Consider the following 27,734-nt stretch of genomic DNA (forward strand, 5'->3'; position numbering starts at 1 on the left):
AGTTCATTTCCTGAGACCTTCTCTTTGGTATTCATGATATGTTAACTCATAGAAGCTCTTTATCTGGCTAGTGAGGCTAGGAGAGCAAGAGTAAAGCTCTTAGGAAGATATCTTGTAGAATTAGTAAGTAGGTTACAAACGGGAAGGTAGAGCCTTGTTTAAATATGGCCCAAATCAGTCAACAGATCTAAAATCGCTTGGAAAAATGAAAAAAATTACAAGTTTAAAAATTATTCAGTGGGGGCACCTGGGTGGCTCAGTCGGTTAAGCGTCCGACTTCAGCTCAGGTCATGATCTCACGGTCTGTGAGTTCGAGCCCCGCGTTGGGCTCTGTGCTGACAGCTCAGAGCCTGGAGCCTGTTTCAGATTCTGTGTGTCCCTCTCTCTCTCTCTGACCCTCCCCCATTCATGCTCTAACTCGAAAATTAATAAAAAACGTTAAAAAATTAAAAAAAAAATTATTCAGTGGGAGAAATGGGTGAAGGTGGTTAAAAGGTACAAACTTCCAGTTATAAGATAAAGAAGTTCTTGGAAGTTAACACACAGCATGGTGACTACAGTTAAGAATACACTATTGTATATTTGAAAGTTGTTAAGAGAGTAGATTTTTTTTTTTTGTTTATTTTGAGAGAGAGAGAGAGAAGGGGGTGGGGAGGAGCAGAGTGAAAGAGAGAATCCCATGCAGGCTCTCTACATTGTAAGTGCAGAGCCCAATGCAGGGCTTGAACTTACGAACTGCGAGATCATGACCTGAGCTGAAATCAAGAGTCGAACGCCTAAACAAGCGAGTCACCCAAGCACCCCTAAGAGAGTAGATCTTAAAAGCTCTCATCAAAAGAGAAAAATCTGTAACTATATGAGGTGCTGGACGTAAACAAAACTTACTGTGATAGTCACTTTGCAATATAAACATATATCAAATCAAATCATTGTTATATATCTTAAATGTATACAAAATCATATCCCAATTATACCTCAATAAAACTGAAAAAAATTGTTCATTTTCTAAGTTGTTCAACTGAAAAATGGATAAACACAATATGTACATTTATAATGTAATATTATTCAGCCACAAAAAGAATGAGGTATGATATGTGCCACAACATAGATGAATCTTGAAAACATTAAGGTTCTAATAAAAGAAGCCAGTCACAAAGGACCATATACTGTATGACTCCATTTATGTGAAATGTCCAAAGGAGGCAAATCCCTAGAGACCAAAAGCTGACGAATGGTTGCTACAGGCTGCCGGGAGGGAGAAATAGCAAATGACTGCTAATGGACCCAGTGTTTGTTTTTGGGGTGATGAAATGTTCTGAAATTGGATAGTGGTGATGGTTGTATGACTCCATGAGTGTACTAAAAATCAAGTGTACATTTTAAAAGGGTGAGTTTTATGGTATGTGAACTTAATAAATCTCAATAAAGCTGTCATTGAGATTGTTCATTTTTACTTATCTATTTGAGCTGCCACTGTATTTAAGAAATTAACTGAAATTTGAATTTAAAAAAAATGCTGCAGCTGGCTCTAAAAATTACTCAGTGTGAGGATGCTAGTGGTACAGATACTTAATAGAAAAGTGTATTTGGCAGGGAGCAAGGAAATGGCTTCCCTGATTTGGAGTAGAGCTTGCTTGAATCAGCAGAGCCGGGGGCAGAACTCCAACAAACTTTTATTCATGTCAACTGCCTCAGTGCACATCAACATTCATCACCTAAAAATACTTTAAACACTGAACACTACAACTGTGTCCAGCACGATAGCCAGCCAATTATTTATCATGGCTCTGATGTGACCAAGAAAGAAAGGACATCTGAGAGATGTAAATTTTTTGAGTGTTGTTGGATTTGGGCATTAAGACAAAAAAAAAAAAAAAAAAAAAGCAAAGGGCTTATTTTCTCACGCATGGTCAAATAACAAGAGTAGTCTGAAAGTACCATGGTACCATGCAAGAAATCACAAAAAAACACAGAGATGTGGAATTTCATGGATCTCCATCAGAATGTAGAAATATGCAATACAGTTTTTTTTTAATTCAGTCTTCCATACTTCCAAACACCACATAAACCTCATTAAACACTTAAGATCTTCCTAGAATGATGGAATGTTAGAAAACAGAAAATAAACCTGAGGAACAAATGCTTCATCAAGAATAAAAATATCTAAGTAGCATAAACTCCATGAAATTTTCACTTTCTACCTCCTACCCCAGGAGAGTTATTTCCTGAGAAGGACCTAATATTAGCTGAGCTAAAGTTTCTGTGTTTCAAATTTATACAAATTACCAAAGCTCCCTTTAGACAGTATTTACTGAGAAAACAAATTTTCAGTCAGGGCGCCTGGGTGGCTCAGTCAGTTGAGCGTCTGACTCTTGATTTCGGCTCAGGCCATGATCTCATGGTCGGTGAGAATCAACCCTGCATCAGGCTCTGCATTCACAGGGCAGAGCCTGCCTGGGATTCTCTTTCTCCCTCTCTCTCTCTCTCTGCCCCTCCCCTGTGTTCGTTCTCTCTCTCTCTCTCTCTCTCTCTCTCTCTCTCTCTCTCTCTCTCTCTCACACACACACACACACACACACACACTCTCTCTCTCTCTCTCTCTCTCTCTAAATAAATAAATAATAAACAAACATTTAAAAAAAAGGCCCAAATTATCAAAGATTTCTTTCTCATGAGCCTGTATTTCTGACATTCCAATTTAAGCCAAATAATTTTTGAAATACCTACCAAGAAAAATAATTATCCTTGAATTTAAAAACCTACTGTACCTTCAGGTATTTAATTTCAAATCTCCCCTTTCTTATCATCTCTAACAGAAACAAAGTTTCCTTAAAAAGCAGTTTACCTTGACTGCCAAATATGGATAGTCTCAAGGGCTTTCTGTGCCTGTTTAAGAACTATGGAATCAAATGTTAGGGAGACTTTGAAACTTATGTTATATTCTTAGCAACTGGGCAAATATGTCCATGTTGATAATTTGGAGCATGTAAAATGGTGTTTCTTAAAGAAATCCGGCAAAGATTTAAGAAAAATGGACATTTTAATGATCTTGTAGATATTCTCAAATTCCCCTCCCCCCACTTAAAATTTATGAATTATTTCATAGAAGAAAAATCTGAACTTTTTCATATACGTTGGAAATAACAATTACTTTGTACTCAACATGAGAAACAGAAAATAACGAAATAGCCTAAGTGGTGATCAGCACTTAGGTGATCAGCGTACACACACATACACATATACAATGGAATAAAAAAAGAAGATAATCCTGCAATTTGTAACAACATGGATGAACCCTGAGGGCATTATGCTTAGTGAAATTAGTCAGACACGGAAAAACAAATACTATATGATTTCACTTACAAGTAAAATCTAAAAAAATGAACTAACAGAAACAGGTGGTGGCGGGGGAAATGGGTGACAATGGTCGAAAGGTAGAAATATCTAGTTATTAGATAAAATTCTGGGGATGTAATATACAGCATGGTGACTATAATTAATACTATATTGTACATTTGAAAGATGCTGAGAGTAGATCTTAAAAGTTCTCATCACAAGAAAAAAACTGCGAAGCGATGGATATTAACTAAACATTTATGGTAATCATTTGGCATATACATTATGCTGTACACTTTAAACTGTGCAATGTTATATGCCAATTGCAGCTCAATAAAATCAGGAAAAAATAGAAAATTCTAATTACTTTGAAGATTTCTGTTAATTTAAGGTAAGGAAAAAATGGTTTGGAAGCAAGAAGAAAATATACAAAGAGCTTATGAAGTATAAAATACAGTTTTGGTTTGTTTGCTATTAGTAGAGTAAAAAATTAGCTATGGAATTATACTTCCACCATCCAAAATAAAGGGATGAATGTCCCTTTATCAGACACGTTATCACAGTACACTCAGATCTGGTTGAAAAGACTGCCACGGATGCAGAAATGCAAAATGGATCAATCTACTGAAATTTTTGGCAAGAATTTAAAAATGGAAACTTTGAGTGTTCATTGCACTCATCAAATCCTTCCTAGCCATACTTACAGAACTGAAACCCTCAAATGTAAAGGAAGGAACGAAATTCTTAACAAGTTTGCCCATAACGGGATCAGTCATATGGCAGAGGACAACACAGTCCATTTTATATGCCCAGCAATTTACAAAGATTAGATTTCCTGTTTCCTGTATGTTCACATGCAGATTTCTGGAAAAAAGCCCAAGCCACAAGTTTTTTAGACAAAAACCAAAATAAAAACCACCTCTCCCTGCCTCCCACTTCAACACACATTAAGGCTAATGAAGGGTACATTTATACCCAAATTCTGCTTAGTGTCAGAGGATAACATGTCACTGTTTTGGTAGACACTGCTGTTCCTTGCATTTCTAATACTGAACAAATGTGCCCAGGAAAAAGAAAACAGAGATAAGTGGGAAAGGTAGTTGATTAATATCACTGTTCTTTTTTTTTTCTTTAAAGTTTGCGAGAGAGAGCATGCTTGCGCACACGTGAGCAGGGGAGGGGCAGAGAGAGAGAATCCCAAGCAGACTCTGTGCTGTCAGTGCGAAGCTGGTCGCAGGGCTCGAACTCAACCCTGAGATCATGACCTGAGCCAAAATCAAGAGTTGGGCACTTAACCTGTGGAAACCACCCAGGTGCCCCCGCCTACCATTCTTTTTTCTTAAGAATCCGCAATCCACTGCTATCCTTATTGTGAGTTTTGAACCTGAATTGGACAAAACAAGCTAAAGAATGCATGGCCAATGATTGAGATCTGGATCACTGGTAGTAAAATTTAAGGATTGACAACTATCCAAGTCACCTGCCAAACTTAGAAATTCAGTTGAATGAATATGGAGAACACTACTGTAGTACATCTCCAAAAATATATAGTTTAAAATCTGCGCAATCATAGAAATCTGCAGTGCTATAGTCAAATTCCCCATTTCCATGAAAATAGTGCTTTCATCTGTACCACTCAACTTTTATTCCTACACTAACACCCAAAGGTAAGAGTAAAGTCATTTCCTTAATAAAATGTTTAACAAATACTTTTCAAACAGCTAGTAACAGCTGCCAGACATTATCTGAATCCTGGGAAAGTCAGACTTATTAGGGAAGACAGACATGTAAATTAGGACTTTCCTTCTGAGCAGAGAAACAAGGATCCCCTTATTCCTACGTTATTTGTGGTGATTTCCACGGTCTGATGCAGACTCCAGAGAGACAAAGGGAAGTTGTTTCAGCGTGTTTAAGGTGAGGGGGATGAATAAGAGAAACCAGGGCATGCTGCTCTCCCAATCCCCAGGGGAAATGTCTCAGGCACCCCAAGTTGGTTCCCTGTCAACCCCTACCTCTCTTCTTGTGGATTCTCAGACTCTGATCGGTATAGCTAGTTTTCTTTCTGCTGTTACCACCTGTTACTGCTAATAAATAAGCTCTCTCTGCTCCCAGCCCACTGATTTTAGAACAACATCTCTAATTTTTCTTATAAACTTCTACTCTGAAGGAAGCATGATAGTCTGGATATTTTTTCAGCTTTTTCTTAATAGTAAAAAAAAAGGGAGGGGGTGTTGAAAAAGGTTATTTTCAATGTTGCTCTTGTAATTTTTTTCACCTACCAGAGAAAAGGGCAAAGTGGACCTACGTGTTTGGGTACAAATGGGGCTTAAAAATTTATCTTTATTTCTGAGAAAAATCAATTTGAGGTAAAGCTAAAGAAATGCCAAAGCCTATTATGGGGGCTGGGAAGAGGGGCTGTAGTGAGAAAAAGAAGGGGACCAAACTATGAGTTTATTCTCCCCCCCTCCCATTTTATAATATGGCCATGCATATTTAAAAAAAAATTTTTTTTAAACATTTATATTTATTTTTGAGAGACAGAGAGAGAGCATGAGCAGGGGGAGGGGCAGAGAGAGAGGGAGACACAGAATCCAAAGCAGGTTCCAGGCTCCAAGCTATCAGCACAGAGCCTGACGTGGGGCTCGAACTCACAAACTGCGAGATCATGACCTGAGCCTAAGTCGGACGCTTAACCAACTGAGCCACCCAGGTGTCCCTGTTTCTTTCTTTCTTTCTTTTTTTTTATGGTATTTTTAATTTTTTTTCAAGTTTTTAAAAAATTTATTATTTTTTAAAATTTACATTCAAGTAGTTATCATATAGTGTAACAATGATTTCAGGAGTAGATCCCTTAATGCTCTTTACCCATTTAGCCCATTCCTCCTCCCACAACTCCACCACTAACCCTGTTTGTTCTCCATATTTAAGAGTCTCTTATGTTTTGTCCCCATTTTTACTCTATTTTTGCTTCCCTTCCCTTATGTTCATCTATCTTGTATCTTAAAGTCCTCATATAAGTGAAGTCATATGATATTCGTCTTTCTCTAATTTCGCTTAGCATAATACCATCTAGTTCTATCCAGGTAGTTGCAAATGGCAAGATTTCATTCTTTTTGATTAACATGGCCATACACACTACCCTCACAGGACGCAGCCCAAGGGAGACTGAACCCTCTAGTCTGTTGCTATGTTGAGAAAAGCAGAGGAGAAAGGTAGGAAATGTGCCACAAATGTAGTAACTGGGACAATCATTCTTTATTACTACACTATAAAGAGCTGTTAGTCATGAGCTGTTAAGATCTTTGGAAACAGCCTTTCAAGAGTTGATAAGGATAGTTTTAATCACTAATTGTTTAGAAAATAATATCTCTAAGTTCACAGGGTTTTGGTTTTATTATTATTTGTTATAGTAAACCTACTATCCACAGAAAAGACAAAGGTTTTAGCTGGATCTCAATTCCAACAAGTAGAACTCTGAAGTAATGGAGTCTATGTGATACTTTACATGACATTACTATTGTTCTTTTTGTATCCGTTAAAAACAGAAACTTCAGGGGTGCCTGGATGGCTCAGCTGGTTAAGTGTCCGACTCTTGGTTCTGACTCAGGTCATGACCTTGTGGCTTCATGGGACTGGGCATGTACTGACAATGTAGGGCCTGCTTGGGATTGTCTCTCCCCTTCTCTGCCTCTCCTCTGCTCACACTGTCCCTTTAAAAACGTCAAGTCTTTAACAAAGTCACCTTTACTGAGAGCAATGTCATCCTGCATGACCCCCCCCCCCATTTACCCACATAGAATATCTCAGCTTCTAAAGCTCCAGTCTCAGAATGAATGGAAGCTCTTGCTATTTTTCAAGGATAATTCTTCCTCCTATACCTAATCCAGGTATTCTCCTGTCTCTAAGAGTTTTAGTTTCCTCCTTGTCACTGGCAATTCCCATTTTACTTCAGGTTTTAGGCACCCTTCAGAAGACTACTGACTGACTCTAGTAACTCTCTACTTCCCATTCCATTTTCACGTTGCATTCTCAAAATTCTCCATTTTCAAACTGGCCATTCTATACTTAGCTGTTTTGGGGCCTTAATCTAAGTTCTGTTGATACTGTAAACCACTAATGGTTGTTTCTTAGTTTTAATTCTTGATTTCTTTATAGCACTGATACTCCTAGAAACTCCTCCCTTCTTTGGGGGCACTAAATAAACAGTTCTATCTTGTTAATTTTTTCTTAATTTTTTTTTTTTTTACATTTATTTATTTTTGAGAGACAGAGAGAGACATAGCACAAGTCGGGGAGGGGCAGAGAGAGAAGGAGACACAGAATCCGAAGCAGGCCCCAAGCTCCAAGCCATCAGCACAGAGCCCGATGCCAGGGCTCAAACCCACAAACTGTTGAGATAATGACCTGAGCCGAAGTCGGATGCTTAACTGACTGAGCCACCCACGTGCCCCAACTTTTTTCTTTTTACATCTTATTTCTCACCAGGGTCTTTTCTGGTATCTAACTGGGGGATAAAGACCATCAGCCTCACAACTTGTCTTTCATGGTCAACTCAACCAGTTTTAAGGATTCTTTTTTGGTTACAAAAAAATCTGTATCTTAATCCTTACTTAAATTTTTAATTACTTAGACTGTATTAATTAAACTGATAGTAGGAATTATAAAACACTACTCTTTTTTAAAATCAAATTTCCTTCGGGGTGCCTGGGTGGCTCAGTCAGTTGAGCATCCAACTTCGGCTCAGGTCATGATCTCACGGTTTGTGAGTTCAAGCCCCACGTTGGGCTCTGTGCTGACACCTTGGAGCCTGGAGCCTGCTTTGGATTCTGTGTCTCCCTCTCTCTCTGCCCCAGCCCCACTTGTGCTCTTTCTCTGTCTCTCAAAAATAAGTAAATGTAAAAAAAAACAATTAAAAAAAATCAGATTTCCCTCAAGTTGGCTATTTCTCATCTCTGTTAACACTTGTACACGACAAATTTATTCACATTATCCTGGATGCCTCACATTCATATCCATCTTTCTGCCTCTGCTTGCACTGTTTCCCTAAACTGGGATCAATGTTCCATATCTTTTGAAGTTTTGTATCATTATGGCTTAACTTAAATACCATTTCTTCTGTGAAGCCTTCACAAAACACTAAAGATCAGGATGATTTCTCTCTCAATCTTTGTACTCTTTAAATTAGTATATATATCTTTATCATCTCTAATTACTTTGTATTAACCTCCTAGAAGGAAAGGTTCAATATTGTCAAACGTAGGTTATATATGGTCATGAATAGGTGTGTAAACAATTTAACTTTAAAAAACAGATCATGAAAAACGTTAAAAACAAAATGCATGTTGATGACTCTCCTGGTCTGAGTAAGAGCCGGCCTACAACAGCAAGACGTACACGTTAAAAGTGAGGACTTCAGTGTGAGAATACTGTACCTTTAGGCCCTTTCCCTGGTGTCGGTTCTACAGTAGTTTTGCTCCATATAAGTATGACTCCACCTGAGTCACCAGTAAGAACATCTCCGTTTCCCAAGAATGCTAAACACTGCACAAATTTTGGTTTTTCATATTTCTACAATGAAACAATGAGAATTTTCAGTTTTTCCTTTGGCATGATGACTATGTTTACTAAACAATAAAAATTAAAAGTTTTATAATGAAGTTTTAACATTCTGATCCTTACCCCAAAAATTCCCTGTTTTCTTGTTAGTGAATTACCACTCCAGGTCCAGAAAAAAATATGAGATTTACCACATGTTATGATGGTATTTGCGTCTGTTGGATGGAATTCCACAGCCAAAACAACTTCATTTGTTGTCTGTGGATAAGAAATAAAGCTTTAGATGAAGTGTATATCCTTATCTCCAGCAAGTACCAATTATAGCTACTGACAATTGAAGACTAGGAAACATTTTGAGATAATGCCTTTTCTATTAAGATCAATTTTCCTGAAAAATTTTAATAGATTTTCAGAATAATGATTTAAATTTGATGTCCTCACACTAGTGTATCATCTTTTATGCTATTTATATATAATAACTCTGCATTAGGAAGACATATGAATTAGTTTTAGATTTTAATTTCCTGCACATTCAGGGAAAACTATAATAATAGTAGCAAATCAAGAGCCATGTACATTCTATCTTAAAGACAGATTGCTATTCTGATTAAAAAAAAAGTCTTATCTTTCTTTGTACTATTATTGACCATTCAAGAAAATATTACTGATTTAGAGATTCGTCATGAGGCTGAAGGCTTAAAAAGTAGACATAGAATAGTCACTACAGATTCCTATAGAAATGAAAAAACAAAAAAGAAAGAATTCTTATGCTCTTTCTAGAAAGGACAAGATTTAAAAGAACTGGAGTGAAAAAGGAAGAAAACAGGCATGAGAGTCACAAAGGAATTACAAATGTAGTGTTTTCACAAAATTACTGAATTGAGGATACTTAAAAAATTGTTTTTAATGTTTATTTTTGAGAGAGAGAATGAGTGAGCAAGTGTGGGCGGGGGGGCAGAGAGAGAGCAAGCGAGAGAGAGAGAGAGAGAGAGAGAGAGGGAAACAGAAGATCTGAAGCAGGCTCTGTGCTGACAGCAGAGAGCCTGATGTGGGGCTCGAACCCACAAGCCATGAGACCACGATCTGAGCTGAAGCTGGACGCTTAACTGACTAGGCCACCCAGGCGCCCAGAGGTTTTATATACATGTATTTTTTTTTCCTTTTTTTAATGTTTTTACTTAGTTTTTTGAGAGGGAGTGTGAGCAGGGGAGGAGCAGAGAGAGAGGGAGACACAGATTCTTAAGTAGACTCTAGGCTCTGAGCTGTCAGCACAGAGCCCGACACAGGGCTCAAACCCACAAACTGTGAGATTATGACCTGAGCTGAAGTCAGGCGCTCAACTGACTTAGCCACCCAGGCGCCCCTGCATTTTAATAATTAAGCAGCCCTTAGTTTTCACTTGGATAAAATAAAAACTACTTGACAGTTGAATCTCATGCCAAATGGATTAACTGACGTATAAAGCTAACTACAAATATTTCCAGTATACAAACCCATAATGCTAGTGGTAAGATATCAAGACATGATTTGAAATAATCTATGAAATTAAATCACTTTGGGTATGAGTGTAGCATAATAGAATATTTTACTTGGATTTTTATTGTTGTATAATACACACACACACACACACATTAAAGTACACAAATCCTAAGTGCATAGCTTGATAAATTTTCACAAATCGAACACATCTCTGCATAGAAGAAAAAGAACATTACTAACATCGCACAAACACCTTAGATCCCTTTAGAAAAGGGGACACTATCCCCTACCTCTGTTCAAGCAGCTATGATCCTGATTTGTGGCAGCACAGATTACTCTGCTTTATTTAAATGGAATCACACAGAATATCCTCCTCTGTGTCTGGCCCTATTTTATCTACATTACATTCATGAGATTTACTTCATATTGGTGCATATATTGTAATTTTTTCCTCCTCATTACTGTATTGTATTCTTTTATATGTAAAGACCACGTTATTGATTTATCCATCCTCCTACTAACTGGCATTTGGGTAACTTCCTTTTTTTTTTGTTTTTTGCTACCATTATTTTTGATTACTTGTCTTTTGGTCAACACATGTATATACTTTTGTTGGATTTATACCAAGGAGTGGAACAGGATGGTAGAGGGTATGCACATGTGTATGTTCAAACTTAGAAGGTAATGCCAAGCAGTTTTCCAAAATGGCTGTGTCAATTTCTATGTCCAACATACAGGAGTGTATGCGAGTTCCGGTTACTTTACACCCTCATCAACTTTAGTTATTTTTGTCTACTCTCATCCCTTCATATTTCCACATACACTTAGCTTGTCAACATCCATGAAAATCATGCTGAGATTTTGACTATGTTGAAAGTACAGATCAGGGGCACCTGGGTGGCTCAGTCGGCTAAGGGTCTGACTTCAGCTCAGGTCATGATCTCACAGCTCAGAGCCTGGAGCCTGCTTCGGATTCTGTGTTTCCCTCTCTCTGCCCCACCCCTGCTTGAGCTGTTTCTGTCTCTCAAAAAATGAATAAATGTTAAAAAAATGTTAAAATGTTTAAAAAATTAAAAAAAGAGAAAGTACAGATCAGAAATAAATTTTTAAAAAGTACAGATCAATATGCAGAGAAGTAACAATTTGTATATCCACGATTATTGTATATTCTATCCACGATTATTGTATATTCCTCCATTTATTTAGGTCTTCCTTAGTTTCTGTCAATAAGGTTTTGAAGTTGCCTTACTGAATTTCAAACTTCTATAAATTAACTAGGTATGTACCAGTTCCCAAATTTTTGTGACTTAACAAAAATAGAGCTTACCTACAGTGGAAGAGAATAAGGTCAACACACAGGGGAAAGAGGAGAGACAAGAGAGTCAGTGATCCGGTCCCTGAATCAAGTCATTCCTGAGATAAAATTCCTCTCTGACCTTTATTAGAGGTTTTCTTTTTCTCCCTAAACATGAATAAATTCTCTTTAAGTTATCTTTAGTTGTTTTTCAGTCACTTGCACTGGAAAGAGCTCTAATACAGACATCTGGGACAGACCTTAGGGAACTTCAGTGTGAGAAGCAAGGGGAAAAGAGCTTCTAGCTTGCACAAGTAGCTGGAATGTGGTGTTAATCACGGAGAGGCGAAAACTGTTTGGGGCCTAAGGGGGATGACTGGTGCACATTGGGACATGTTGATTTTGACTTGCAGGACAGGACACTCAAATAAATGAGAGAGATCTGGGCTAGAGTTAACTGATCCGGGACACAGTAGACAGTAACTAAGGCCATGAGAGAATACATGATACCAGTGGAGGACACAGGATATAACTCTGAAGAATACCAACATTTAAGGTCTTGGAAAGGAGAACACAGAGTGGCCAGTAGGAGGAAAACCACAAGACATCATCTGATAGCCTTTACTACAAAGGATCAAACGCACACATTTTACTTCGGTATAACATCCTTATGTTTCAATGTTAAATTACTCTAAATGATGGCTGAAAGACAATCTATATCTTCATTTATGTTTTTCAAGGTTTGAGGTTTCTGGACATGTTATATTCTTTTCAATTAAAAATCAAATCTACTCTATTTTTTTCAAAAGATTAACTCACACTATTTAAAAGAATCTCTTTTTGGCCAACAAGCTGAAAGCTTTAGCTTATACCAAACAAAACTGCTGAGAGAGAGAGTGCTCAACTAAAAAGGAATGTGATGTTATTTAGGAGTACAGCAAATATGTCATAGGCTTTTTTTAGTCATCCTGTCACTCTGAATCCCTCTGAAAGCCTGTCAGAAGGAGGCCATTTCGACCCATATTTGCAGCATTAACCTTATATTCTTCCTCTTACAAGTTATAGCCAGATCCACACAAAGGGATCAACCCTATTCTATAGCAATTATAAATACTATAGCAGTTTATGTAGTAATCCCATACATGTATTAAAACCAAAAAACTTATCCTTACATATGCTTTTCGGTTATGTTAGTTATATTCCAAAGGATGAATTTTTCCTTTAGATTTTTAATGCTTTAAAGATTGAATAAATGACAAATTTTGTTAAAGAGAAACCAGATAGCGTAATCAGAGTTAATTTTGAGATTAGATACCCATCTACTTTGGCATTTCAGTAGCACAATATGCCTGAAGTACCACTGAAATTTGGTTGAAGTTGCTTGACTATTTTATCTTAAGAATACTTTGGGGTGCCTGGGTGGCTCAGTCAGTTAAGCATCGACTCCTGGTTTTGGCTCAGGTTCATGATCTCAAGGTTCGTGAGTTCAAGCCATGCGTTGGGCTCTGCACTGTCATGGCAGAGCCTGCTTTGGATTCTCTCTCTCCCTCTCTCTCTGCCCCTCCCCTGGTCTTTCTTTCTTTCTCTCAAAATAAAGAATACTGGGGTGCCTGGGTGGCTCAGTTGGTTGAGCATCCAACTATTGATTTTAGCTCAGGTCATGATTTCACCATTTGTGGCATCGAGCCCCACGTCGGGCTCTGCACTGACAGCATGGAGCCTACTTGGGATTCTCTCTCACCCTCTCTCTCTGCTCCTCCCCTGCTTGAGCACTCCCTCTCTCTAAATAAATAAATAAATAAACATTAAAAAAAAAAAAGAATACTTTAAGAACTGATCTCAGAATCTATAGATAACTATCACAGAAAGTATAAATAGGTGTTGTTAAAAAAAAAAAAAAAGAATACTTTAAGAATGGTATTCCTAATACCATAAAATGACGACAAATCAATAAATCTAACGAATATGGCCAACTGGTATGCTCTTGCAACTTAAGGATATGCAGTATACATCCAAGGATCTGAAAAAAAATAATGTATTCTAAAAAACAATACTCAATTAAAATTTATTTTGATTTACCTTTATTTCTGCTCCCTTTGATTTTTTCTGCCAATCCCAAACAGTAAGCATATGCTCATTGGAGTCATCAATAACACATAAATGAACACCTGAATCCTAAAGAAAAGTCAATTCAAGGCATTTAAAACTTTTCAGATAAGGGTGACTTTCTAAGAAGAAATACCGTATTATTAAAACTGGCAACATTAATATAATCCCAAACCCTTTAAACTTGAAAAGGATATAAACTTGAAATAAAATGATTATACTATTTACTGACTGTATTTTCTTCAGAAATATAATGAAGATTCTTTTTAAAAATACTTCCTGTTTTTAATCTTGTTTCCAAGGTTAACTTCCACTTACTATATAGTTACTTGTATTATTCAAATCGCAATTTAGCTTTCCATGATATACCTGACTTACATTAACACAGATAAACAAGATAAATAAAACGTAAATAACTTCTTTTCTAGGAGAACTGGCCAGCTTTCATGTCTGTAAATTTTCTAAATAAAGTAAGATTTCCATGATTCGAGCTGAAGCAAAAGCATAGCTTACTGCTTATTTCAACTGGACCATGCTATACATATATTCCTCTAACAATTTCCTGCTATTACACTAGAATCCTAGTTCAGAACAGAACAAAAGTATAATTAAGTATAACAAAACCTGTATCCCATTTAAACCAGAGTACTTTAGTACCTAGGTTAAAATGCTGGCCACTGCTAAGCAACAGCTAACAATTCAGAGTTATCACTTTCTATGAACACAGACACAGACACAAAATTGAGCTTGACTTCTTTCCTGCAGCTTGCTTACTTCCTTAAAAATTGTTACTTACTGCTTTTGAAAAATCCAGGCATCCTACTCCACGCTCAAAGGTCCCAAGTCCAATAATTTGCAGAGTGGATAAACTAACTGAATCCCACACTCTGACATGGGGTTGCAGAGGCTGCAAAAACAAGGGGAAAAATACAATAGCAAGACTAACTGGTATTCAGGTGGATGCAAGTAAATACTACTATCACACAGAACTGCATTCCATCTTTCAAAAGCAGTGGGTCTGGATAAACATCTAATATAAAATAGCTACTACATTTAGACATGACCCCAAAGAATCTTGAGCAGATATTTTCTTCTCATACCATGAAAACAAGAAAATAACAACAGTGATAACAGTAGCAGCAAATGATTTAGTATTTACTATGTCATACACTATTCTAAGTACATCGCATGTATTGATTCATTTAATCCCACAAACTATGTACTGTTATAATTACCATTTAACAGATGAGGAAACTTAGATTTGAATAACTTGCCCAAAGTTATACAGCTATTAAAAGGTGGAGTTAGGAGTCTAACCATGGCAAATTTGCTCTGGATACTCTGCTTTTAACATTACCTTCATTTCTAGGAAAATAATACTTTTTTTCTAATAAGTGTCCAATACATTGCTAACCAAACAGTTCTTAAATAGAATTTGTAACTGGAAGGGGCCTTAGAAGTCATCCATTATAACCATTGTGACTCCTTTTCTTTAAATAAACTGAAGCCAGAGAATGTCATGGGTACAGTCATACACATGTTAATCAATCATCAATAATATTCATTGCTGATCCTTACAAATAAGGGATTTGTTATATAAGCCAATTTAATAATACTGAATAGGAACTGACATTTTTAAAGTGTTATCAGTTCTAGTCAAATATAAAGTCAAGAGGTCCATCAACATAGTGAAAATGCGGTACCTTCTGGCAAACACTGATAAGTTATGCTATGTTAAAAAAAAAAAAATCAACAAGCTTACAAGTCCTCCCAATTTTACAAGTAAATAGTTTCCTCAGGGAGAACACTTATTTTTAGAGAAAAATATTTAAGTAGTATGATTCTGTTTTTTGGAATCTTCTTACATTCTACTATTTTTTCCCTGCTTATACTAGAAATCCCTTAGCTGCCAAATTTTAAAAGAATGAAATAAATGAGCTGCGGTTAAAATTCCTATCAACTCCATTCTAATGACAATGTCACTGATACAGCATGCAGAACCCTATGCCACTCACCCTTCCATCTTTATCCACTCCAGCAATCTGTCCAGTTGCGATCCTAATTTTGTCAGGATGTATAGCAAGGCTAAAAAGCAGTATTAACAACAGTTTTAAATATGGGAAACATTTCAAGTAGCCGAAAGTATGCCTTAGTATCAACATTTATCAATTTTCAAACATTTTTAATCATTAATAAATTCTCATTGTGACCTGTTTTCTTTAGCAAATCAAATAATCATCAATCACCTAGAAGATGTTTTTTCCTAAGTTTTCGGCTGCACTTTTTCTTTCTTTTTTAAATTAAACAAATTAATGGAGCCCTAAATTTGAAGAAAACACATATTCACAATTACAGGGTAAGTTAAAATGTCTTCATCTGTTCCAGCTCCTTTCTAGTCCTGCACATAGGCACGCATACTCAGACGGTTTTATTACGGGGAAGGTGCAGTTGTGCACTGTGCAAACTCTGTGTCAACATCAGCATATTCCCCTTTTGTGACATCATCCGTATGCATCTTATTAACAGCTCTTCTACCATTTCTACTTTTCTACAAAGGAACACAATGAACATCTTCACATAGTACCTCCAACCTTTTAATTAGCTCTTAATGCTGAACCCTTAGGTCAGATTTGGGGCATTTTAAGATTTTAAGACTGAAAACTGTGTAGCATACATGCCCACATTCCTCATGATCAACATACGAGTGACTAGCAAAGTTTTTTTTTTTTTTAAAGATGTCTTCCTGTCCATATTTAGACTCCTTTCTCTATCTTGCAACCAAAGGGTAAGCTTATTAAGAATGTAAATTTTTTGCTCTTGTTATGTACTGCTCATTCCTTTCCAGAAGAGTAGTATCAATTAAAATTGTCTTAAGATTCCACTACCGCTTCCCCATATTAAAGTGCTTTTTAAAATATATCTACACAATACCCATAATATCCTTAAGATCTGAGCTCTCCAGAAGAAATCATTTCTGAAAAACCCAAATTATAAAGAAATGCAAAAATGACAAAGAAAAACACAAGTATTAAATGATACCAACCATTTCACACAGTCTGTGTGACCCAGGTAGTGTCGCTGAGTTCTCTCCTCATAATTAAACAGTACTACTACTGATGCTATGAAATAAACTATTTCTCCGGTAGGAAGAAGGTAAACATTAGCACGGCAGTCCTTTCCTCGGTAACCATATCTTAAACAGGAGTCAAGGTTTTTAATAAATATTATTTTTAAGGTGTAAACTAAAGTTTTTCATGGATCCCTAAGGGAATCAGGAAAGTATAAAGAAAACCGGAATGCATCATCAGAACTAAGAAACTCAAGTCCTGCCACTAGCCAGGGTGCAACCCTGAGTTTTTAATGTGCACAAAACTTAGATCTCTCATTCCGCAAATACATACTGAGTTCCTAACACGTGGCAGGCACAGAGCAGAACATATACTTCTGAACATAATGAATGGACACCTGTGTCCCTGGAGCTTAGCTCTGGCAATGATGACAAAAACAAACACTAAATATATCATTAGAAATTGTGGAAAGACAAGGGAAAAAATAGTGGTTGTTTTCTTAAGTGAGAATACCTATTTTCACAATTAAACTAAACAAGGAACACCTAATTTAAATGGAGAGAAAGTGCAGAGAGGGATCAAAAGAAGGGTGGAGAAAATGACATTTATGCTTGACTGAAATAATGAGTAAGACAGGAATACTTGGGTGGCTCAGTTGGTTAAGTGTCCAACTCTTGATTTCGGCTCAGATCATGATCTCACGGTTTGTGAGTTCAAGCCCTGCATCGAACTCTGTGCTGATAGCACTGAGCCTGCTTGGGATTCTGTCTCCCTCTCTCTCTGCCCTGCTTGCTATGTCTGTCTGTCTGTCTGTCTATCTCTCAAAATAAGTAAAAATAAACTAAAAGAAAAATGAGTAAGACAGCCAGGCACAGCTTGGTAGTATTTATTAAAAAGTTGTAGAGGGCTCACTTCGGCAGCACATATACTAAAAAGTTGTACAGATGGCGCCTGGGTGGCTCAGTCAGTTAAGCATCTGACTTCAGCTCAGGTCATGATCTCATGGTTCGTGGGTTCAAGTCCCGCGTCGGGCTCTGTGCAGACAGCTCAGAGCCTGGAACCTGCTTCAGATTCTGTGTCTCCCTCTCTCTCTGCCTCTCTCCCATTTGCACTCTGTCTCTCTCTCAAAAATAAACAAACATTAAAAAAAAAAAAAAAGTTGTACAGAATTACAGGATTGGTGAGTTTTCCAAAGCTAATTTGTGTGGAAAGGAGGGAATGAATCAAAGGGCAGGGGAAGTGGGTACAGAATGGAGGCAAAAAGTTGAGTTCAAACTACTGACTCCATTCTGCTTCGTGGACTTTCTCAAAGGTTCTGAGAGAAAAATTTCTAAGTGAAATTAAGAGAGCTCTTTTATATAGTCATTTTTTACCAAGTCTGGCTGACAGGTTAATTCTGGTATTAGAATCACCTTATTAATTTGATGTCTTTATATAAAATAATTTACATTATTTCACAGGTTACAAAATGCTTAACTGATGTTTTCTTATTTAATTCTTACAAAAGCTCAGTGAAGTAGGAGTTATTAACTTGTAAGTGAAGTAAGGTTCACTGAGGGTGGTGGGGCTGATTCTTCTAATTCCATTCCAATGTCTTCTCTACCACATCGCAAATACCTACCATGATGTTCATAGAACACTGTTTGCCCTATCCAAAATTATTATAATTTGGGTGGTTTTAAATTGCTATTGGGAAAATACACGTAATATGTGGAGGATGAGAGGTAACATTTTTTTACTTTCTCAAGTGGTTGCTATACTCATCACACTTTTCTTGTTTAAAGAGAATTTTTTTAATAGTTTAATTATTCGAGAGAGCAGGTGTGCGTGCTTGTGAACACGAGCGGAGGAGCTGCAGGGAGAGAGTGAGAACCCAAGCAGATGCTGCGCTGTCAGCGCAGAGCCTGATGCAGGGTTAATCTCACGAATGATGAGATCAACACCTGAGCTGAAATCAAGAGTTGAACGCTCAATCAAGTAAGTCACTGGGGCCCCCGTCGTACAACAACAATTTTGACAGAGGTTAGGTAAACTAATTTTTCTTCAATTGAAGACAAAGTGAACACATTTGCTGTCACAGTAGAGGATACACCCACTCCAGTTTCAGCTTCTCAGGAGGCAGTTCTGTTCTGATGTCGTCATAGTTTTCAACATCAGAAGGAATGAACATTGTAATTGGCCGACCTCGCATAAACATTTTAACATATTCTCCTTCTGTTGAAACATAAGACAAAAAAATTAAGTCAGTTTTGTGAATAACCATAGAAAAGTGGATTTTTAAGGTGGTAGAGTAAGAGCAAGACAAAAATAGCTAGTACAGAGTTTTATTCTTATACATAATCATTTTTATATAAAGACTTTGTCTAAAACATTGTAGGGAAAAAATACCAGTCGTTTCCTTAAGTGAGAATACCTATTTTCACAATTAAACTAAACAAGGAGGTCAGGAAGGTTGAGGTAGAAAAATGCAAAAAAAAAAAAAAATTATGATGGAAGTTTTTCTGACAGTTGAAAAGAAGAAAAAGATTATCAGGGCAGATGACAACCGTATCTACCACACTACCTGATCAACCTACTGATGTTTAATGACATACAAAAAACATGGCCTGAGAATATACCATAATGAGAGGAGTCACACAGCCTCCTAAGTCAGGATACAGAGAGAAGACAAGAGCTCTGCTATTCACAGGGAGTACAGCTGGAAAGAAGACCAACTTCCCTCACTGCAGGAATGTGCCTACAATCAGGGCTGGGCCTAAACAATTAAATTCAATTACAATATGCTAACATATATAAATTCAATTACAATATGCTAACATTTTTAAAAGACAGTGCTACGAAACAGTTTTCTAATTAGCAGTATAGGTTCTAAAACATCTTTACATAGACCAAATAGTTGTTTATAAGATCTGCAACAATCTAAAACTAAAAATGTTAGACAAGTCTAGAATCAAATCATATTTGTTGCGAATCTTTTACAAAAGGAAACAAAACTTCACTAAACAGATGAGTTTGTTCCTTAAAAACAATGAACACCCCTCCTTGGCCCAGCATTCCAATGACCTACATCTAGGTAAGTTTAATAAATGTTGACAATGATGGTGAAATGGCTACAAGAGAACCTGAATGGGAAGATGAAAGTAAGGGATTCAGTATAAAAGCCTAGGAAATGTCTAGCACCTACCAACTCGTTTGGCTTGCTATGAAAAAACAGCATTAGAAACAGACTGCACATGTGGTCATCAACCTGAGGCTGATACAACTCTAGGACCTCTAATAATGACCTAAGCTACTAAGTAGAAGAGTACATAATAATTCAATAGTTTATATGATGCAAACCATGGAAGAAGGAAAGATAAATTACTTGATGAACGTCTGCAAGTATTTCTTCAGAGTCAGATTAAACAACTGTGTTATGGGTGAGAAGTTCAAGTTATTTTTATTATTATTACTCACTTGTGCTTGGCCTCATGGATTGATCTAAGAACAGGCTAAGACCTCCCACGCCACAGTTTTCACACCACATGATGTAGGTCTTTATTACTTCTGAACCTAAGAGTGGGCTCTGCTTCCTGATGATTTTTAGCACAGCTGGACTCTGATGAGAACTAAATGATTACCAGCTGCAACTATTTCTCTTCTGCAATCGTATTTATCTGTGTCTCCTTGTCCTTCTTTGTATAGTTTATTTTCTTATAGGTATCAATTTGTTATATAATTTTCCCTCAAAGTTTTTTTTTTTTTAAAAGCATATAAATTCTTAGAGGTAGATATCCTGTCCCTTGGAATTTCCCCTAGGATCTTTGATCAGGGGTATATATCATAAATGCTTTCTGAATGAAAAAACAAAACAATTAGTAGATGCTTCTATCACCACCTAGAAGAGATCACATGTCCAGGGAAGGGAATGGGTTAGGGATAATAGTATCAAAGAAAATAAAAGCTCTCTTTTGCGAAGAGAGAAAGCTAAGAATACCATATTGATTCTTCTGTCAGTTATTATTTATCAATTATTCCTTTAGCAGCACAAACAACTAAGTAAAAGCAAAGGAACTATCTAGTGCTTGTCAACTTTTCTAATATAAAAATGGCAATACACGTCAGGATGAAAGTGCTTTCCCTTTCTGGAAACTGGCAGTACATATGTTGGAGGCCAGGTATGTCATCTAGGAACCACAAACAATTCCTGAGACTGAGGGACACGATACATTATAGTGGAAAGAACACGAGCTCTGGAAAAAGACTGATTGAGGTCTGTGTTCCAGCTTTACCACTTCCTAGTTGCGTGACTTTGGCCTCATTTTCTTTCCTTTTTTTTTTAAAGTTTTTTTTCTTAACGTTTATTTATTATTGAGAGACAGAGAGAGACAGAGCATAAGCATGGGAGGGGCAGAGAGAGGAGGAGACACAGAATCTGAAGCAGGCTCCAGGCTCTGAGCTGTCAGCACAGAGCCCAAAGCGGGACTCGAACTTATGGACCGTGAGATCATGACCTGAGCAAAGTCAGACACTTAACCAACTGAACCACCCAGGTGCCCCTGGCCTCATTTTCTTATTATATAAAATGATACTATGATTTACCACCTGTGATTGTGATCAATAAGACTTCACACTGTAAAGGATAATATGAGGTCCTCAACAAATATTTATTCCCTTCCCTTTGAGAAGGATTTGAGACCATTCTGAATACTGTCTAGGAACTGCTTACATGATTTAACACACTGGAATATCTCTTCATAAGCTTTAAAATGACTGTCCACAGAATAGTATGTATAGGCAAATAAGGTAGAATTCTGATTCTATCATGTACTTTTTTTTTAATGTTTATTTTGAGAGAGAGAGAGAGAGAGAATGAACGAATATGAGCAGGGGAGGGGCAGAGAAGAGAGGGTGAGAGAATCTCAAGCAGACTCCACACTCAGTGCAGAGTCCAATGTAGGGTTCGAACTCACGACCTCAAGATCATGACCTGAGCTGAAATCTAGAGTCAGATGCTTAAATGAGTCACTCAGATGCCCCTGCTACTGGAACATTTTAAATTACATACGTGTTATACATTATGTTTCTATTGGATAGTACTTTTCAGACAGTAGTAAGGTCCTCAGGTTGGTCCACAGAAGTCCAAGTACCTGACAATACAGCTTACTTATAATCCAAATAATAGAAGCTTGAGCTCTGGATCCCAAGAGTAGGAAATCAGAGAGTACAAAAGAAGAGGAGGATGTTTCTGCTCTACTATCTTTGGGAAGAGTGAATGCTAGGCAGAAATTTGAAACACTGGATGTTAACACTTCCTTTCTTTGTCCTTCTCACTGCTGGCACTTCCCCTTCTGTCTGCTTAAGTCTTGTTAATTTAATCTTCTGCTTTAGCATCTCCCCTAGGCTAGCCTATCCTGCAGCTGTCCTATCTTGCAAAGTGCTCCAAATTGCAAAATGACCTTAATCCAAACTTTTTGGGATAGTTATCTAAGGTGTTCTGAAAAAGCAGTATTGCTGAAATGATTCATACAGATACAAATAACTGGTTATTAAAGTTACTTATATATTTAAGTAAACCCTACCACCAACATGGGGCTTGAACTCAAGACCTCAAGATCAAAAGAGTTGCATGCTCTACCAAATGAGCTAGCCAGGTGCCCCAAAGTTACTCATTTATTTAAAACATACTTACTAAAATTTATTAACCTTTCATAGACTAATAGTAAAAGGCAAAAGTGAACAAGGAAGTTAGTAGTGGCATACTCTGCTCCTCGATCAGTTCCCCTAGTGCTTTTTTTCCTACAGCTTGCTCTCTTTTTGGACTTAGAGATTTAAAAAAAAAAAAAAAAAAAAAAAGAACAACACAAAGGCTTTCAAAGGCAACAGCAGAGCTTCGGGCTTTGGACAATGACTGTACTTATTTGTATAATGAGTAGTGCCTACAGAAAGCCTCTGAACATCTAGAATGCTTACAGTTTAACACATCTTTCTCCCCAAAGTTTCCATTTTAGAAATCACTTTTATTTGTATTTTATTATTTTTTTAATAGTTTACTTATTTAGAGAGCGAGAGAGACAGAGCATGAGCTGAGGAGGGGCATAGAGAGAGGGAGGAAGAGAATCCCAAGCAGGCTCTGAGCTGTCAGTGCAGAGCCCAACATGGGGCTCGAACTCATGAACCGTGAGATCATGACCTGAGCTGAAATCAAAAGTCAGATGCTCAACTGATTGAGCCACCCAGGCACCCCTCACTTTTATTTGTATTTTACAATCTTTAGAACCAAAAAGCCCCCCCCTACTAACCCAAATCTGGAATTTGAAATTCATATTTAACTATAATGTAGGAGAGTGTGATGCTATCTAATTCTGGCAAACAGAAAATTGGAAAATCTTTACTTAGTTTGAGCTTTTTCTGTAGAACAGTTGTATTCCCCAAAACCATAAAGCTCCAGAACAGGTGGGTAAACAAGAGGCTAGAAATACTAACTATACTTTTATAGTAGAAAGTGACAAAGAGCATTTTGGGTAGGCTAAAATCTTTCCTTAAAAAGAATTTATTCTCTAGAGATATCAAGTCCTAGTTAATTATTCAGTTACACTATAGTAATAACTTAATATTTTAAAATTCCAATGAAACAGTGTGATCTTTAAAACTCTTTGGACTTTGAATAGGGAACTTGATTTGTACAATAAAGTCTAAACCTTTTCAAAGGTTTAGCTGTCAAAATAGATAAAATTAGATTCCTGAATAAAAAAGGGGGGTGTGGATTTAGAAGGATATAATGTAACCCTCCTATTTTGCAGATTTAAAAATTCTTAGTTGGGGTGCTTGCCAAGTATTATGTATTACTGTATTATGTGTTATGTTTTACTTGCTAGGACAAGAACTCAGATTTGAAAAATGTGACCAAGTAGTAAAATGTTACCTTAATTTTCTTTGTTCAGACTTACTGGCTAGTAAATTTTATGGAATTCTTTTTTTTTTTTTTTTTTTTTAATTTTTAACGTTTATTTATTTTTGAGACAGAGAGAGACAGAGCATGAATGGGGGAGGGTCAGAGAGAGAGGGAGACACAGAATCTGAAACAGGCCCCGGGCTCTGAGCTGTCAGCACAGAGCCTGACGCGGGGCTCGAACTCAGACTGTGAGATCATGACCCGAGCTGAAGTCGGACGCTCAACCGACTGAGCCACCCAGGCGCCCCTGGAATTTTTAATGACATGGAGGTAGCAAGGTGAAGTGAGGGTGCACAATGAAAATATAGAAGAAGTGAACCCAGCCTCCACAGAGACATAACCAAGTCTTATTTAACTGTGAATCAACTCATATACTAATTACAGTAATATGCCCACTTGTAGTTAGTTTCTTGAATCTAAACCTCCTTTAATCAGATTTCTCTTTGATATTTTGTTTGCAACTGTGACTGTCATTAAAATCACTTCAAGATAATCAGATACGGGTGTTTGCTTAAGCATTTTGGATCATTTTTTACTATCTGAAAAAGGCGTTCTTTGGCAAAAGATGGGAAAGAAGTCTAGTTCAACAATATAGGACACATAAAACTTCTAAAAGACTCGTTGCTGTATTGCTGAAAACTTTTTTTTTAATGTTTATTTTTGAGAGTGCACCAGCGAGCACGTGTGGGGGAGGGGCAGAGGATCTGAAGCCGGCTCTGTGCTGAAAGCAGAGACTGATGTGGGGCTCGATCTCACAAACCATGAGAGTTGGGCACTTAACAGACTAAGCCACCAAGACACCCTGAAAGCTTTTCTGAACTAAGCAAAATAGGACTGTATTTTAAAAAACTCCCTCAAATCTCTCATTTATATCCTTAGGAAGTTATTTTAAGCATGAAATTAAGGTTTTTTTCATTTTATCTGAATATACCAAGTTAGAATTTTTTTAAAAATAAGAAATTCAGAAAAAATAAGATATTCAAAAGAGAAACTTCAGATATCAAAATATTTACCCCTCTAACTCCTTTTCAATTAACCATAGCAGGAAGCGAACCAGGAGGCCCCAAGGAAACAATAAAAACCTGTATATGAAATTCTACTTAAACAGAATTAAGGAGAGGTTTCAACTTTACCTTTAATGTTCTATTTCTTTAAAAAACAACCTGAGCTGGGGCACCTGGGGAGCTCAGTTGGTTAAGTAACAGACTCCTGATTTCAGCTCAAGTCATGATCTCCTGGCTGTCAGGCTCTGCACTGTCAGCAAGGAGCCTGCTTGGGATTCTCCAGGTGACCCTCCCTTGCTAGTGTGTGTGCTCTCTCTCTCTCAAAATAAACAAATATTGAAACAAACATAATACCTGAATCAAAGCAAAATAAAGATTTCAGAAATCTGAGTCCTTTGTATACGGATGCTTGCTATAGTATTTGTATGTATTTTTAGAAAGATTAAAATATTTCACCATCTTAAAAAAGTTTTAAAAGCTTTATTAAAAGAAATAGTCAACAGAATATTTCTGGTAAAACTGTTCTGTGGAGAACCAATTAGAAGTACAGTTCAGGAACATGGCATGTGATTTGCTGCGATTCTTCCTGCAATTTCAGTATGTGTCACTGATAAATTATATCTCTTGCTTGCTAAGCCTAATCACAAGTTTCAGAATTCTTTTCAAAGTGCTTCAGGAAAACAGTAACAAGTGAGAGAGTAAGAAACACATATAGAGCTTTAAGCAGTTCACCGACATGCTTGAAGAATGGAGACTTTTCTGGTTAACTGCATTTTCTAGTTTAGACTGTATTTATTTATTTATTTATTTATTTATTTATTTATTTATTTATTTTAACATTATTTATCTTTGAGAGAGAGAGAGACAATGGGGGGGGGGGGAGGAACAGACAGAGAGCGAGACACAGAATCCAAAGCAGGCTCCAGGCTCTGAGCTGTCACCACAGAGCCTGACACTGTGCTTAAACCTAGGAACCATGCATGAGATTGACCTGAGCTGAAGTCGGACACTTAACTGACTGACGCCACCCAGGCGTCCCTAGTTTAGACTCTTTAAAAAGCTTATGCCTGGGGGGTTGTGAAAATACAATATGGATGAAAAGTCTTTAACCAGAATAAAATAAATATGCACAAGACTATTATGTTCTGTTACGAAAAGTCTTATTCTCCATTTCCAAAAGTGGCAGGTTGGGATGTTTTTCTCAGCTGAAAATAAGGAAAGAGGATGTCAAGAACAAATATTCTTTTTTATAATTATTTTTTTTAATGTTTGTTTATTTTTGAGAGAGAAAGAGAGACAGAGCATGAGCGGGGAGGGGCAGAGAGAGAGGGAGACGCAGAATCTGAAGCAGGCTCCAGGCTCTGAGCTGTCAGCACAGAGCCCGACGCGGGGCTCGAACTCACAGAGTGTGAGATCATGACCTGAGCCGAAGTCGGATGCTTAACCAACTGAGCCACCCAGTTCTTAAAAGTTGGGATTGTTTAGGGGCGCCTGGGTGGCTCAGTTGGTTAAGTGTCCGACTTCGGCTCAGGTCATGATCTCGCGGTTTGTGTGTTCAAGCCCTGTGTCAGGCTCTGTGATGACAGCTCGGAGCCTGGAGCTTGATTCAGATTCTGTGTCTCCTCTCTCTGTCCCTTCCCCACTTGTGCTCGGTCTCTATCAAAAAATAAATAAATGTAAGGAAAAAAAAGTTGGGATTGTTTATATTAAAAATAATAACTGGACAGTCTTTAAACATTTTAATCTAGAAGACTGTTAACAACAACATCAAGAAATAAGATCTCTGCTTCACAGGACTCAAGGAATCTTTAACAAAGAAAAGGTTCTCCTGTCTGGTTTCCTTTTAAAATATCGAGAATACCCGGACAAATCTCAGACCTAGGGTTCCAAGTAATGTTTATGTCGCCTACTTAAAATAAGCCAGTATCTAAATTTCAGGAGTATATGGGGCACCTGGGTGGCTCAGTCGGTTAAGCATCCGACTTCGGCTCAGGTCATGATCTCACAGTCCGTGAGTTCGAGCCCCGCGTCGGGCTCTGTGCTGACAGCTCAGAGCCTGGAGCCTGTTTCAGATTCTGTGTCTCCCTCTCTCTGACCCTCCCCCGTTCATGCTCTGTCTCTCTCTGTCTCAAATATAAATAAATGTTAAAAAAATTAAAAAAAAATAAAATGTTTATTTAAAAAAAATAATAAATAAATAAATTTCAGGAGTATATTTTTTGGAAATGCAATGTTTGGTTTCCTGCCCTTTGTGCCTATTTACACTGGAACAGACTTGAAGCTAGCACTCTTCCCAAATTCTGGAATTGCAAAGTTTTGGATACCACCTTAACAAGGGTAAATTCTATCTGTGGCTCAACTAAGGGCTTTTGGCTTATTGGGTTTGTTTCAAACGGCACACCCTCTCAGCAGGTGACAATACACTCCCTCCCTCTCAGTAGGTCACATAACATAAGACAGTGTCAGCCGAACACTGCTATCCTATATATTCGTATAGATAAATTTTAGCTGTTCTTTCAGACACAATGCTCAGTTTACACAGGTGTGATAAGGTTTTAGGACAGACCATGCCCAGAGCCAACAAGTCAGAAAACAACACATGGCATGAACAAAAGCACCTACACTGAAACTCTTTAAAGGGTAGATTGAAAGCAAGTTAGTTAAGGTTGGGGGCGGGGAGCTGTCCTCCATTTTTTATTTGTTGCAAGAAAGAGCTTTAAAAAGTTATTAAAGACTGTTAGCAACATCTAGTCTAAGCCTTACTATATGTGAGGAAACTGAGGTCCAAGACATAGGAAAACTTTATTATCAGATGAATAATGTTTCGCTTCTTTCTATAATTTCCTTTGGCAAATTCCTAACTCACATTCATAATTTCAGTCATTTAGTATATGGATTCTTTAACTTAAAAAAAATTTTTTTTAATGTTTATGTTTTAGAGAGAGAGACAAGAGTGT

At 37.3% G+C, this 27,734-nt stretch overlaps 1 protein-coding gene across 9 annotated transcripts in view; it reads right to left on the reverse strand.

Annotated features, from left to right (window-relative positions):
- EML4 (EMAP like 4) overlaps positions 1 to 27,734 on the reverse strand; it is a 159,442-nt gene that overhangs the window by 34,453 nt on the left and 97,255 nt on the right. For all 9 annotated transcript variants that reach the window (XM_019446369.2, XM_019446383.2, XM_019446393.2 and 6 more), the window contains 7 exons: positions 18,930 to 19,053; positions 16,815 to 16,964; positions 15,787 to 15,856; positions 14,568 to 14,678; positions 13,745 to 13,840; positions 9,016 to 9,150; positions 8,769 to 8,904 (listed from right to left, as the gene is read on the reverse strand). In XM_019446369.2, the coding sequence (XP_019301914.1) occupies positions 8,769 to 8,904; positions 9,016 to 9,150; positions 13,745 to 13,840; positions 14,568 to 14,678; positions 15,787 to 15,856; positions 16,815 to 16,964; positions 18,930 to 19,053 (822 nt within the window). The remainder of the gene's footprint in view (positions 1 to 8,768; positions 8,905 to 9,015; positions 9,151 to 13,744; positions 13,841 to 14,567; positions 14,679 to 15,786; positions 15,857 to 16,814; positions 16,965 to 18,929; positions 19,054 to 27,734) is intronic.

This window comes from Panthera pardus, unplaced genomic scaffold, assembly GCF_024362965.1.
Source record: "Panthera pardus isolate Hobbes unplaced genomic scaffold, ASM2436296v1 HiC_scaffold_26, whole genome shotgun sequence".
Taxonomy (NCBI): Eukaryota; Metazoa; Chordata; class Mammalia; order Carnivora; family Felidae; genus Panthera; species Panthera pardus.